The following is a 15,245-nucleotide window of genomic DNA, read 5'->3' on the forward strand; positions in this document are numbered from 1 at the left end:
TCGGCCTTCCTTATGGTCCAACTTTGACAGCCATACATTGCAACTGGGATTACCATAGCCTTGACTAGACGCACTTTCATTGGCAGGGTGATGTCTCTGCTTTTTAGGATGCTGTCTAGATTTGCCATAGCTTTTAGAAGCTCTTAGGAACCCTATTATCCTGCTGATACGCATTGCTATTTTGAATGGGGAGAAAGAGTGAGTGGTCAACAGCTCTCTGCAGGCTCATAGTGGCCTGACTAAAGGAGTCCAGGCAGCATGGAAGTATGGCATGAGGGTGGCATGGACAATTTCATTTCTGCTTGAGAGCAGACTGTGCAATTTGGTCAGTTTGGATGCAACTGGCATCATTTTGAACATTCAGCCAGGCAATATGATTATAAAGCAATGTACACAGACGATCTTGGAGAAGGGTGTTTGCAGGAAAACTTCCCCTCAAAGTGTGGAGGGATCTGGGTTCTAACAACAGGGAAAGAAAGAATGGGAACTGGTGAAACAAGTCATATCTTTCCTGGCTTTCAGTAGGGAGAAGCAAGCTAGCCATCTCACTAATCTAATCTAAAGAGTCCAGGGAGGGTCTGTAAACTTGTCACCTAGCTGATATCCATGATGGCTGCTTTAGAGCAAACTGTACCTTTTTTGCATGGATGTATTTGCCATCTATTCGAAAGTCAATTTGTGTCAGATAGGGTGTTGCAATTTGATATTTGAATGTTTAGTGGAAGGCCATTTATGCTTTGGCTGACTATAAATTGCCCCTCAAGAGTGAGGAGGGATCTGGCTGCTACTAACAAGATCGGGTTTCTTCCTTATATTCATACTACCAATGATTGTATAGCTATAATTACAACTCACTAAAATACTGGATTTAAAGAGGAAGTGCGCACATTTTGAAGACAGGCATTCTTGTATGGATTCTTGTTTCACTGGATAATGATTTTGGCTTTGAGCTGTGCATAATGTGTTCTTTAAATCCTGTGATCCTATCGGTTGATAAGCCTGCTTACTTTTCCAGCGTAAAATTGTAAGGAATGGGATAGACACTTGACTGTGCAGGATAGAGCCATTAAGAAGTTATGTAGTCAATTTCACGAAGAGATATGACAATGATAACATGGCGGATGAATGGGATACCTTTTTTTTTTTGCTATTTAGCTTTAGAAATCTCACTATTTGCATAAATAAGTTAGAAATAAACAATGCACTTATATATCCACTTATTCCAGGAGGACCCAAATATCTAGTAGCTAGCTCTTCTAGCTATGAGCAGATGGGGGGAAATAGCACAAATAGAAAGAGGAGTTTTATTTTTTCATGCTAATTAGAGTGATCAAAAGCTACACCAGCAGGAATTCTAACTCGTGATAGTCATGAGAGCTAGGCCTATGAAGAAAAAGTAAAAAAAAAAAGGGGGGGAATATCTGGTTACGCCTTCAGTGCTCAAGCAGTCTGGGTCTGTGAGGAAGGTATGTTTCACATATTTATCTCTCTCAATCTTCGCTTGTTACTTTCCACAATATTTCTTGGGAAAGGGTGTTTAGTCTCTAGAAAATACGAATTACAAAATATGGCATGCCTTCAAAATATGGAATGTTTTTATTAACTGAAAGTAGTCAGTTAGTTATTTTGGTTCACAGTAAAATGCTACTTAGTGGAAACAAGTCTTTGTGATCCTGCACACTGCTAAAATGATTAAATCCTGTTGTTCATAGTAAAATCTCAGCAGCTCAACTGTAGGTAGCACTGCAGCCAAATATTTATTTGTGTATTTTTCTAAGGGCTTGAGGGTATAAACTAGATTAAGCCGTTTGATTTGATTTGGTTTGGATAGTTTAAATTCCCTTAGGCACTTAAACAAATGGAAACAGGACAAATCCATTGGAAAGCTTTAAGTGTGACATTAAGAAAACCACAAACCACAGTACAGACATAGATTTGATCGGCTTAATTAAAATAAAATAGTGTTTTAGTTTGCCTCATTCGTAAAATTATACACATTAAATTAATATTCCTTTAATAAAATTCATTAATTGGATCCGGACATTTGAATACAGAGTGAGTCTATGGAAGTAACTTTTACTACCTTCCTCTTCCCCCAGCACTTCCCCTGTGCCCCTTTCCAAGCCATTGTGACAATCATGAAAAACAGCTTCCTATGGAACAAACTTTGTGAAGTTCCCCCTGACCTTCAGAAAAATCTTTCAGGATGAGTCTGCAGACTATTGGGGGATAGCAATAGAAACAGCTTGTGCAAACTTGCTGTTTGTGAAAAGTGTAGATATATACTTTTAAAAAATCACATTGTCTTCTGTCTCTTTTTTCTAAATCAAGAATGGCGAACTTCTGTAGCCCCTATTATTCAGAAAGTGTTCTAGGGGCTAGACGTTTATTTAAATTTATATTTTCTTCTTTTTACAAATTGACCCCTCTCATGAGTGATAAAGTTGATGCCATCTAGAATAAAATTCTTATGAGGAAATAGTTAGAGAACATATATAGCTTTATATACAAACGTGGAAAAAGAGTAACTTTACATACAAATTTGAAAAATGATGCAAATTTATCATGTGGACTACATTTTGAAACCAGCTTCTTATTTTCTTTTAAAATTAAACTGTCAGTGATTTATTTTTAAACGACAGAGTTAAAAAATTGTAACATTTGTTAAAGGCCAGTTAAAAGCTTTTTTGGTTGTATTTTATGGACTACTAGTCATCTATGTGCATATCTGTAGCACATTCATCCAATTTTTAAATATCTTTTCTCCTTAAAGTAGAGAGCAAGTGTGCAAAAATATGATCTGCTTTCTACCACATACTTTAAAAATACATATGACATTTTTTTCTCTCAAGCTGTATACAAATTGAATAAGCATAGGGTTTTTTAAAATCTGAAGCTGGAAGGCAAAAAACATTTTAATAAATAGATGGATTAAGTCAACAGGAATCCTTTCAAGGATCACTGTTTGTTAGTTTTCGCACATTTTGAAGGATTTACTCTTATGCCAGATAATCACTAAAACTTAATACAGGTTCATAGTTTTATCTATTTATATTTATAGAGTTGCCAACAGGAGATCTCCTTGGATTACAGCTAATCTCCAGGTAACAGAGATCAGTTCACCTAGAGAAAATGGCCACTTTGAACAGTAGACTGTTTGGCATTAGACCCCACTGAAGTCCATTCCCTCCCCAAACTCCACTCTCCTCAGGCTTCCCCCCACCAAACAAAATCTCCAGCTATTTCCCAATCCAAAGTTGGCAACCCTGTTTATTTAAAACTTTTTGCTCACCTTTCCCACAGTTTAAAGCAGCTTTAAAGTGTTACTTACAGTACAATCCAAGAAAATATTACTATTGCTCTAAGTAATTCCTTTCCAAGAACTGAAATATAGCAAACTTACCAAGCCATCTTCTGTTCTTTTAGGTCAATATCACGGAAGACTTCACCTATAGTAGGGCTGCTAAAGTATGTCCTTCTGTTCATTAACAGAGGATTTGTAAAATAAAATAGGAATAAAGACTAACAAAACTGACTGCAGTATAAACTTATGATTAAGAGCTTATTTCATCAGATGCAGTTTTTTTGTGTTACCAACTTGTGAGATTGTGGGTGAAGTTATGTCAGATTGTTTATAGAGCACTAGGAGACAGACTTCTGGCCTCATGTGTCTAAAAATCTCGATAAGGAAGACCATCAAGGGAAGGGAGACAGGGATAATGATGTTTTAAAAATATATTTGTTTCAGTTACAAGTACAGAAAGGAATTATGAGTAATGGGTTGCGCCAAATGCTTCACAGGAAAGATGGATATGAATGAAACAAACTGGAAGGCATTTCTGGGGGTACAGTCCAGCAAGGGCTAAAAGGCAGCCACATTAGAAGGAGAGAGCAAGAGAAGGCTGTGGGAGTGCATTGTACAGAATGGCCATAACTCTGTTCATTTTATAGGAGTGAACTGGACTGAACAAGATGCCCAAGGGACAGCATTCTCTAGATGGCAAATATGGCAGAGGGAAAGGGTCCATGTATCTTTCAGCTGAAGAGTAAGGATAACGTCTATTTAAGGAACAGAAATTCTGGTTCATTTACAAATATGCATCTTTTAAACTGTGAGATGTGTTTTTCTCCATTTTGTGTCTTGTTTAAGCGTATGGGTCACTTAACTGAAGCTCCAGATACAACAGGATAAAGTATGAGTCTGACCAACAAGGTTTACTTCTGGGTATAAGCTTTCATGTACAAGACTGTATCTGAAGAAGTGTGCTTACACACGAAAGCTTATACCTTGAATAAAACTTTGTTGGTCTTAAAAGAGCTGGCTTGTGGCGGGTTACAGATTATTACTTCGACTCTCTTTATCCAAAGTGGACAAATGGCTAGGGTCACTGAGAGTGACGACTTGTCCCCTTGATCCCTGTCCATCGTGGTTGCTTAAGACCAGCGACCCATGGATAGGTGTTCCCCTGAGGAAGATTATAAACCTCTCCCTTACATCGAGATAATTCCCTCAGCGGCTCAAGGAGGCGGTGGTTCGCCCTCTTCTGAAAAAACCATCGCTGGATTCGCAGGACCCCGCCAGCTACTGCCCGGTATCGCATCTTGCATTCCCGGGTAAGGTAGTTGAGAGGGCCGCCGTGGACCAACTCCTAGCATTTTTGGAGGAAACTTTGGCCTTTGATCCATACCAGTCTGGCTTCTCTCTTGGCCATGGGGTGGAGCCTGTGCTGGTTGCCCTCACAGATGATCTCCGGTGCCAGCTGGACCAGGGAGGGTCAGCCATTCTTTTTTTTTTTTTTTTTTTTTTATAATAATTTTATTGTTTATTATTATATGAAGCATTTACAGAAAAGTTGTAAAGAGAAAGCGACCAGTTGATATGGTTTGCCATCTCTTTTAACATAGATATTTAGTTCTCATCACATATTATTCCTAGTCTAGAAGTTTTTACCATTTTTCTTAGCCAAGTGATTGTTAGTACATATGAGATCTATTATAGGAATACATTCTGTTATTATCTTAAATGATATTAGGTCAGTCTCCTTCATAAGTTGGCCCTAACCCAAGAATTACTACTGTTGTCTTGTTAATGCCTATAAAATATGGTTTGTCATCCTCTTTTGGCATACATATTAACATACATATTCAATTCCCATCGCATATTAATCCTGATCTAGGAGTTATTACCATCTTTCTTAACAGAGTAGTTGTTGATACATAGGAAGGTATAATCTATTATAAGGATATATTCTATTATTGTCTTAAGTGATATAAAGTCAGTTCCCTTCATATATTAGACCTGTCCTAAAGGTTGCTACTGCTTTTTTTTTTTTCTCACAAGAAGCCAGGAGAATACTCCATTGTTCAGCTCATCTTTCAGGTGGTCGCAGAAAATGAAATTGTATTTTTTTCCATAGTAGAGTGTTTCTGATTGTCCTTCTGTCAGGGCCAGAGAAATCTCTTGCTTGATTCTTGCTTGTAATCGCCTTTGAGGGGGCTCTGAATCCTTTGTCAATCTGGATCTCTTCCTCTGGTCGCACAGAAGTATCTCCTGATAGCTTCCTAGTTGCTGTCGCTTTTGAATAGACTCTTTTTATTTTGCTGATCCAAGTCATTTCCTGCTCTGAATAGACTTCCAGGTTTTTGGTGCTTTCCTTCCATGAATCTGTTTTCCCAGGTTCTTTAAAAATACTTTGGGTTTTTACATCTCTGGCACTCTCTCCCTCCAGTTGATTAACTTCCAGACATTGAAGTTTCACTTGATTTACTGTTAGCTGAGCTGCGTCATCAGCTGGTCTCTCCGGATCTTGGGCTCCATCCAAAAGCTCCCCCTTAGTCCCACGAATTTCCTTTTCCAGCTTATTGACTGCTTTCAGTATCTCTGAGTTTCCTTTGCATAACAAATGAAAAAGCTGTGCCTTAGTTAATTCTTCCATAGTTCTAGTCAGTCACAAACTATAAACAGAAAGTCTCGTGAGGTCTCGCGGGAGCACGAGCGATCCCAAATTATCAGTTTGTCGATCTCCGTATCAAGTCAAATTCTCCCACTGAACGTTCACCCATAAATCTTCAAGGCACTCTCTTTGTTTGGTTAATGGGTGTAATTAGCTGGGAGTCTCTCACTCGGGAAAAGAAGGAATTTGCTTGTAAATTGGTTGAGGGGGGGGTGGGAAGAGCTTGTGAGAGGAGAGAGAGAAAAGCCAGAAAGCTTTCAATTCTTACTGTTGTAGGTTCCAGCTGTCAACTTCTGCTCCTATCGATCTGGTAAATGATGATCTGGGAAGAATGTGAGGTCGGCTGGTCGTTTCAAGCTTGTAAAGTTGTTTGCGACTAAGACGCCATCTTGACCTTGAGCTCAAGCCGCTATTAATCCAGGGAGGTCTTGCTTCTCCCTACGGATCTGTAGGACCCTCAGGTCACCGTTCCCGGTTCCTGGGGCGACCGGTGAGCAGATTTGCGTATCTGTTCAGGTCAGCCAGGTGCAGAAGCCCCTGACCCTCGGCATGGCTTAAGAGCTGAACTGAAGTCCAGCTTTCTTTATGGCGCCCCTGGTGGTTCTCAGGGTCAGCCATTCTTGTGTTATTAGACACCTGTCAGCTGCATTTGATGTGGTTGACCATGAGCTTTTGGTTCACCGCCTCGCTGATACTGGGATTGGAAGGGTGGCTCTTAAGTGGCTAACCTCCTTTCTAGAGAACAAGTCACAGAGGGTCGCTGTGGGGAAGGAGTTATCCGACTCCTTTGCACTCCCACGTGGGGTGCTACAGGGAGTGGTGCTCTCCCCCACGTTCTTTAACATCTATATGCGTCCTCTGGCCCAGCTGGTATGGGGTTATGGGTTTGGGTGTCATCAGTATGCTGATGATACCCAGCTCTATCTCTTGATGAATGGCCGGCCAGATCTCCCCCCCAGAACGATTCACCAGTTGTTTGGAAGCAGTGGCTGGATGCATCAGGAGGAGCCACCTGAAATTCAACCCCTCCAAGACCCTTGGCTAGGCCGAAGGGAGCAGGAACAGGAAGCGTGTCTTCCCTGCCTGGACAGGGTGCAGTTGTCATCTGTGCCCCAAGCCAGGAATTTGAGAGTGATTCTGGATGCTTCTCCCTTCAAGGATCGCTGCCTTGACATGGTGAAGGGGCTTGCGTAGCTCAATGAAGCTATGAGCTATGCCGTGCAGGGCCACCCAAGACGGACAGGTCATAGCTGAGAGTTCTGACAAAAGGTGATCCATTGGAGAAGGAAATGGCAAACCACTCCAGTATCTTTGCCATGAAAACTCTATGGACAGGTTCAAAAGGCAAAACGATATGACGCCGGAAGATGAGCCCCTCAGGTCGGATGGTGTCCAATATGCTACTGGGGATGAGCAGATGGCTAGTACGAGTAGCACCAGAATGAATGAAGCGACTGGGCCAAAGCCGAAAGGACTCTCAGTTGTGGAAGTAACTGGTGGCGAAAAGTAAAGACTTTTATTCCAGAGGAACTAAAGAGCCTTTTGATGCGGGTGAAGGAGGAAACTCAACATCAAGAAAACGAAGATCAAGGCATCCGGCCCTCTCAATTCCTGGCAAATAGATGGGTAAGAAATGGAGGTAGTGACAGATTTTATTTTCCTGGGCTCCAAGATCACTGCAGATGGGGACTGCAGCAAAGAAATTAAAATACACTTGCTCCTGGGGAGGAAAGCTATGGCAAATCTAGACAACATCCTAAAAAGCAGAGACATCACCCTGCCAATGAAAGTGCGTCTAGTCAAGGCTTCCCAGTTGCAATCTATGGCTGTGAAAGTTGGACCATAAGGAAGGCCGAGCATCAAAGAATTGAGGCTTTTGAACTCTGGTGCTGGAGAAGACTCTTGCGAGTCTCTTGGACTGCAAGGCGAACAAACCGGTCAGTCCTAGAGGAGATTGGCCCTGACTACTCCTTAGAAGGCCAGATCCTGAAGATGAAACTCAAATACTTTGGCCACCTCATGAGAAGGAAGGACTCCCTGGAGAAGAGCCTAATGCTGGGAGTGATCGAGGGCAAAAGAAGAAAGGGATGACAGAGAATGAGGTGGCTGGATGGAGTCACTGAAGCAGTAGGTGCAAACTTAAATGGACTCCATGGAATGGTAGAGGACAGGAAGGCCTGGAGGATCATTGTCCATGGGGCCGCGATGGATCGGTCATGACTTCGCACCTAACAGCAACAGGTTTTTGTCAGGGGCTGGAGCTGGGAATCCTATCAACCATGTACTGAAAGATCTTCACTGTCTCCCCATAAATTTCCAAGTACAATTGAAAATGCCTGGTTTGTACCTTTAAAGTCTTAAAGGGCTCAAGGATGGAGTACTAGAAGGATCATCTTCTCCTGTAGTATCCAGCCCACCAGTTAAGCTCCAATTCTCAAGCCCTGCTTCCTGTGCCTTCACCTGTAGAGGAGAGGTAGGTGGTGAGCAAAGAGGATTCAGCTTTGGAATCCTTTCCTCCTGTCGGCATCTGAAACATTATGGTAGACTGTATTCTACCAATCCTAGTGCCTAGCATGTTTATCCAATAGGAAAAGCAAAAGGATCAAAGTGTTGCCAAAAGTGTACATATTGGATACCACTAAGCTGCTTAAACATACCCTACAGTAGTATTTTGTAGAACATAGACATGTTTTAGAAGATTTAGTACAAACCAGTAGCAAATCTTAAGTCAGTTTTTTTTAATTACTATTCTTACTTCCTAAATACCACATATCAGGTGAACAATCTGAATTTGTCTCAAGTTTTCATGGCAATAAAGGTGCCCAAGTGATTAAATTTAAGGATGTCCCAACTGACATAGATACATATGAAAATGGTGCTATGAGGATTTTTCTTTACTTAGTACTTATGGAGACTGTTTGATAGAGCTGTCATCATGAAAACACAAACCTATTGCCAATTATTTGTATGTAACTTCAGTTGTGCTTACCTGTGCCATCCAGCCTGACTGAGTGGCAGATATGCATAGAACTTGGAAGGTTACATGTAAAAGTTAAAGATTTTACATTAAAACTTTTACACTATTTGTGACAGCATGCAATAATTTCATCATCTCTCTTCAGTTAAGTTTGTATAGTGTGCCAGTGGTGTCAGTGGAAATGATCAAGAACACTTCTTTGTTTCTGGTTAACCTTCATTGCTTTCTGTATTATAAAAGACTAGCTTCAAAGCCCGTTCCTAAGAACGGGCCTTGAAAGAGCCCCCTTCAAAGAGCCAGGCAGCTTAAGTTGGCTTTGGACTGCAGCTTGCAGCTGGATCAAGTGGGACAGGCAGGGGCTGGGCAGCTCCTTAGCAGGCAGTCAGCAGGCTGGGAGGCCCTCGTCAGCAGGCCCAGCCTAGCAGGCCAAGAGGCCCTTGTTAGCAAGCTATCCACCACGACCCTTTGCCCAGGACCTCTCCCCTTACCTGCATCTGGCTCCAGGCACTGAGGCGTCTGAGAGCAAAGAGGCTAGGGTCCAGGGACGGAGGGCGAGAGCTGCAGGGGCAGGGCCAATCAGGGCAAAGCTGGCTGCACCCCGATTGGCCCTATTCTAACTTGGACAGCCAGACACCTCGCACCCCCTAGGCTGTTTCATAAATATATAGATAAGGATGTCTCAGATTTGCTAATTGAACAGGCTGAATGGGATTTAAACAAAAATAGCTGTTTCCATATTTTTTCTCTTGCAAAGTGAGATTTTATATTAGGGTACACCAAAATCCCTTCTCCATATGCACACCCTGAAATTAAAACAGAATGCTCTGTGCCTTTGCTTATGCATAATCTCAATTTTTCTTTTGCAACAGGGTTGCAGGCATTGGAATTCTCCTTGTGGTTCTTGGTGCTTTACTGATTCTTGGCTGTTGGTATTACAAAAGACGAAGTGGTTATAAAAGCCTTCTGGTAAGAATTGTGGGTGGCTTCCTACTGGTGCAGATTGCATTTAATCCTACTATAGCTGTGTCCAGTTTCAATCACATTTTTATTCTGTGTTTCTGCACAACAACCCTATAAGTTAGGCTGAGTTGGACTGGTTCAAGCTCTCCTAATGATCCTCATGGCTGAATGGAGAGTTTGAACTCTGGTCTCTCCAGTTTTCCTCTCCTATAATTACATTGGCTCTCAAGTACATACACATGATACATAGATCTCTATAGTTCAGCTGGTGCTTAATTTCAAGAAAATGCCTGCCCAGAGCTCCTGATGTATGAAAACCATCCATCTCCCCAAAAAGTCCACCCAAACACTGCCTAACGCCACCCCCATAAGACTGGCTTTTAATATGGTTTTAAAATTTAAACATTAGTAATTGATTGTTTTATTGTACACCTGTAATTTATTTGTAATTGAAGGTTTTTAAACTCTGATGTTACCTGCCCTGAGCTAACTAAGGAAGGGCAGGATATAAAAATAAATTCAATATTACTGTTGTTATTTATTAATCATGAAATTAATCAGAGGTACTTGAACTGGTTCTTGAGTTTGGGGTTTCACAGCTGAGCTCAGATGTAGAGAACCAAGCCCTGGGGTCAGCCATGCAGCTAGCAAACATACAGACTACACATGTGAGAGCCCAATGGCTCATGATGTGTTTTGCATAAAGGTAGAGAGGAAACAGTATTAATTGTACCATGTCAGAGCACGGAGAATCCTGAATATAGATGCAACTTCAGAAATCACATTTCTGCCATGTGGGAATATGGTCCTAGCAGGATAGTGTGTAGAAGAGTAACTGAAAGTACTTTCCAGTCAATGTGGTTCTTATAGAAACATTATAGACAATGGTAAGCAGAGATTTAAACCTCACCTGTGAAACACTCACAGACAGCTCATTCCTTATTGCCATGACCACAGCCTCATTTTCCTCTCATCTCTCACATTTTCTTTCATTTTACCAAAGAGCAAAAGTTTCAGAGGGGCCACCATGAAGACCTCAGAAGGCAAAAGAACTTTGCTGGAATCAAGACTCCCCTTACAAGAATACACCACCAATTTCAACCATGTGGTAAGAGTGTTTCATTAAAGCTAATAAAGATGTAATAGCCTGAGAAACCATTTTCTCCACTGGTTTTGGAGGAAAAGGGGCAAATGAAAAGGCTGATGAAATACAAACCGTTTTGTCTCATAACTAAAACATTGGTGTCAGGAATTGTTTGAGCTTGTGTGTGCATAACCTGAACATGTTTTATGCAGCATGTTCATACAAAAATCTCCTGGAGTTTTAAATGAACTGTAAAATGTTCATAGCACTTTGCTTTTAATTCAGCATGTTTTTTCAAACCAGATCCAAAGCCATTTTATGTAGTTAATAAACCACAACATGTTGCTTGAGGTGTATAAAGTGAGAACTATTCCTTTTTATAGTTTGGGGATATGCAGTTTGACAAAGCTACCCTATCCTATGCCTTGATCCAGGTGGCCCAGAATAACCTGATCTCCTCAGATCTCAAAAGCTAAGCAGAGTTGTTCCTGATTAGTACTTGAATGGGACAGTGTCAAGGAAGCTGCAGGGGCATGCAATGGCAAACCACCTCTGATCAGCTCTTGACTTGAAAACCCTACAAGATTGCCATAAGTTATTAATTATTTATTTATTTGGATTTGTATACTGCCCATTCTTTAGTTAAGTTAGTTGTAACTTGACAGCACTATCCATCCCTTTATCCTTAGGGCAGGTTTACTTATTACAAAATACATAGGGCAGGCATGCAACAGGAGTTGGGTATTGGGAACTCAAATCACAGATATACGTGGGTCCAATTCAGATTGGGACTGTGACTGTAAACCCATTCCCAACCTGAAGCCAGCCCCCCAGAGGAAACTGACCTATAGCCATCAGTAGTGGTATATCATTGGGTAGCTGCAATTTACAATACAAAAATGTCTCTCTTATCAGCTGTTTTTCTCTTAGAAGAGTTGTTTTTTATATGTCACTTTTCTCTACTAGGAGTCTCATAGCTGCTTACAATCCATTTCTCTCCTCTCTCCACAACAGACACCCTGTGAGGTAGATGCGGCTGCGATAGCGCTGATATTACTGCTCATTCAGAACAGCTTTATCAGTGCGGTGGCGAGTCCAAGGTCACCCAGCTGGCTACATGTGGGGGAGTGGGAAATCAGATTAGAAGTCTGCTCTCCTAACCACTACACCAAGCTGGCTCTTTGTGGGGGGTCTCAGACTTAAATAAACTCTGCCAGTGAATTGGTAAACAGAGGATGGGTTCAGTACCCTCCCTTTGCTTTGGTACAGAGCCTTAAAGTGGGAACTGCTTTAAACTACTCTGAGGCACTTGATTTTAAATACTGTATCATTAATAAAAGGTTGTCCTATCAAAACAGCATTTTGTAATTAATGAAGTTTATGAGCATTGGACATTAATCCGATTGCACAGTGAGTGCCTTTTTTAAAATAATTACAAAGATCGTGGAAATCCACATTTCTGCTGTAGCCAAAAAAACAAGGAGCTGAGTGGTCCCTTAAAGACTAATAATTGCATTATGGCATAAGTGTTCATGAACTAGAATCCAGTTCATCAGATACATGAATATTTTGTTAGTGGTTTCTTGGAAAATATCAGGTCTGATCAACTGAACAAAGACTACATTTCTATGGACATTTCTATTGGGGAACAAGTCATAGGCTTGGTGGTACTTGTGATCAAGCAAACCTGCAGAGGAATGTATGAACTAATATTAAGACCAAAAAGTTAAAAGACATATAACTGCTTTCAACATAAGTATGGTTTCCTACAACACTGATGGGAAATCCTGAGACACATTTTATATATTAACTTACTTTTTATAGTACTTCCAATATTTATGTGCATAGTTTTAATGTTTCTACCACCTTTGTTAACACAGGTGCCTGATGCTCCACCAGCTTACGACAAGATCTCTGCCAGTCCTCTGCCACCACCTTATGCACCATGAAACCAGAACAATTAAATCAGAATGAAATCTATAGCTAGGGTCTTGGTTATAATGTATGCTTTTCTCTTTCTAGCATTACAGAAGGGGGAAAAATGCTTGGACTATTAATTTTTCCAGAAACCATTACTGCCTAGGAAAATCTAGCTTTTACCTATTGCATTGACGTCCTATCCTTTGTACCTTCATTCCATTTGCTGGGATTCACTTAGAATGAGGTATACGGTAATATAAGTGTTCTGTTAAGCAGATTGAAGACTGAAGAGCGAGAACCATAATTCTTCAAATTTGTGAATTATTATTTTAACACATATATTATTATGTTAGGCTGAAAAACATTTTACTAAGATGCAATATAATTCTATTTTAAATGAATTCAAGACCTGCTTGTCATCAGATATTGGAAATACACTTGGAAGTGAACCCTTATTACACCTCTTGTGCTTTAATTCCTCTCCTCTGCTGGCTCAGATATCATACTAAGTAGCAGTTCCTATAGTGCTTTCTTGAATCCAGAAGCACTTCTCTGAGGGTCAAACTAGAATAGATTTTAAGGCAGCACAAGAAAATGCTTGTAGACAAACAGCATGCCAGGCATGCCAAATCTAATCTCTACCGATGCATTTCCCTCCAAAAAACACTTTCTTACAGTTGTTTTAATCCCAGCAAGATTACTTCCATTCTATCAATATTAGGAAGAAAAAATACTTTAAGAAAGCATGAGTGTAGCATTCCCACCTTACCTCCTGCACTTTACAGATTATTTTCCACTGCCATCATCTCCAGATTAGTGCTATGAAGAAAAGTACCATCCACAACCAACTGATGGTGCATGGAGTTTCAGATAGCTCCATCTGACTGATCTGAACCATCTGGACACCCACTTTTCACATCAGGTGATTAGTATCATCAGATTTGGCAGCACAGTTTGCCTTGTGAAGTCAGCATAACCTATGTAGAAATGGCAAGGCACAACACACCTACTCCATCTGATTGTCAGGAATCCCAGCATTCACTGAAGCTTGGCAGCAAATAAACAAAGTGATCTCTTACAGAGTCTGGTGTAATTGTCCTCTGGTAAAACTGAATGATCAAGTTGTCTGACAACACTGCCTCTGAATCAGTATTCAACACCGTGCCTAGTGTGACATTACCAGGATGTCCTGCAAAACAAACTCTACAGAAAATTATTACATACCTGAGTGAAATCTAAATTACTCCCCAAATACATTCCCTTAATTTGATTGTTTGCTACTGTTGATTATACTGATGGAATATGCCTTGACCAACTCAAGTTGCCTTGACCAACTGGAGATTGGATTCTAATCAAAACACGAAAATTATTATTAGATTAATTTTAGGACGTACTGTTTTGCAATCATTACTTGCCACCATAGTTGTAAATTATTGTATATATCCTGGTGAACAATAAAAAAAAACTGAATGGAAATTATATCAGGTCTAGCCCAACAAAGATTATTGTTAAGTCTGTGATCAGGTAAGGTAAAGGTAAAGGTATCCCCTGTGCAAGCACCGAGTCATGTCTGACCCTTGGGGTGACGCCCTCTAGCGTTTTCATGGCAGACTCAATACGGGGTGGTTTGCCACTGCCTTCCCCAGTCATTACCGTTTACCCCCCAGCAAGCTGGGTACTCATTTTACCGACCTCGGAAGGATGGAAGGCTGAGTCAACCTTGAGCCGGCTGCTGGGATTGAACTCCCAACCTCATGGGCAAAGCTTTCAGGTGGCTGCCTTACCACTCTGCGCCACAAGAGGCTCTTCTGTGATCAGGTAGAAAGTACAAATTAATCAAGTAACATCATACATATGGTAAAATCACACTGATGTAATTGAATCCCATAGGTTTTTAGCAGTCATTAGGCAAGAGAAGTTAGCTACATGTTAACTAGTGCTAAGCCAAAATGTTTCTCTCCCACAATAATGTTTTGTACACCATTAAAGAACAAGAGGGGCTGGATATTAGTGAAACGGTTGATTATCCCTCATTCTGATGCAGTCACAGACAGGTGACTAGTTGCAGCACTTTGTTCCACCTTAAATATAATTGGATAACAGTAAAAGTCTTGTCATGTAGTGAGGGCAGTACAGTACAGCAGAGTAAGACGGAAGCACCAGGCCAAGGTTTTCCAGAGTCCATAGCAAGACGGAAGGCACTTTTCTGAGCTTCTTCTCCAAGTTCTGATAAACAAGGAGCAAAGACCAAAAAGAGCAACACATACATTCAGAAGACTGAGTTCAAAATCCACCTCTTTGTAGGATCTGCACAGCAATGTTCCAGCCACAGAGTCAAATCTTTGAAATA

General features: G+C 40.9%; 1 protein-coding gene across 2 annotated transcripts; it reads left to right on the forward strand.

Annotated features, from left to right (window-relative positions):
- Positions 1-1,353: 1,353 nt before the first annotated feature.
- MLANA (melan-A) lies at positions 1,354-13,350 on the forward strand. Of its 2 annotated transcripts, none has more exons than XM_077344973.1 (5): positions 1,354-1,466; positions 3,952-4,046; positions 9,801-9,897; positions 10,895-10,999; positions 12,856-13,350. In XM_077344973.1, the coding sequence occupies exons 2-5, from the start codon at positions 3,973-3,975 to the stop codon at positions 12,922-12,924; spliced, it is 345 nt and encodes a 114-aa protein (XP_077201088.1). In that variant the 5' UTR covers positions 1,354-1,466; positions 3,952-3,972; the 3' UTR covers positions 12,925-13,350. The 2 variants fall into 2 exon arrangements, with proteins under 2 accessions (XP_077201088.1, XP_077201089.1); XM_077344974.1 differs by lacking the exon at positions 1,354-1,466 and adding an exon at positions 3,083-3,104.
- Positions 13,351-15,245: the final 1,895 nt, after the last annotated feature.

The sequence above is a fragment of the Paroedura picta genome, chromosome 7 (assembly GCF_049243985.1).
Source record: "Paroedura picta isolate Pp20150507F chromosome 7, Ppicta_v3.0, whole genome shotgun sequence".
Classification (NCBI taxonomy): domain Eukaryota; kingdom Metazoa; phylum Chordata; class Lepidosauria; order Squamata; family Gekkonidae; genus Paroedura; species Paroedura picta.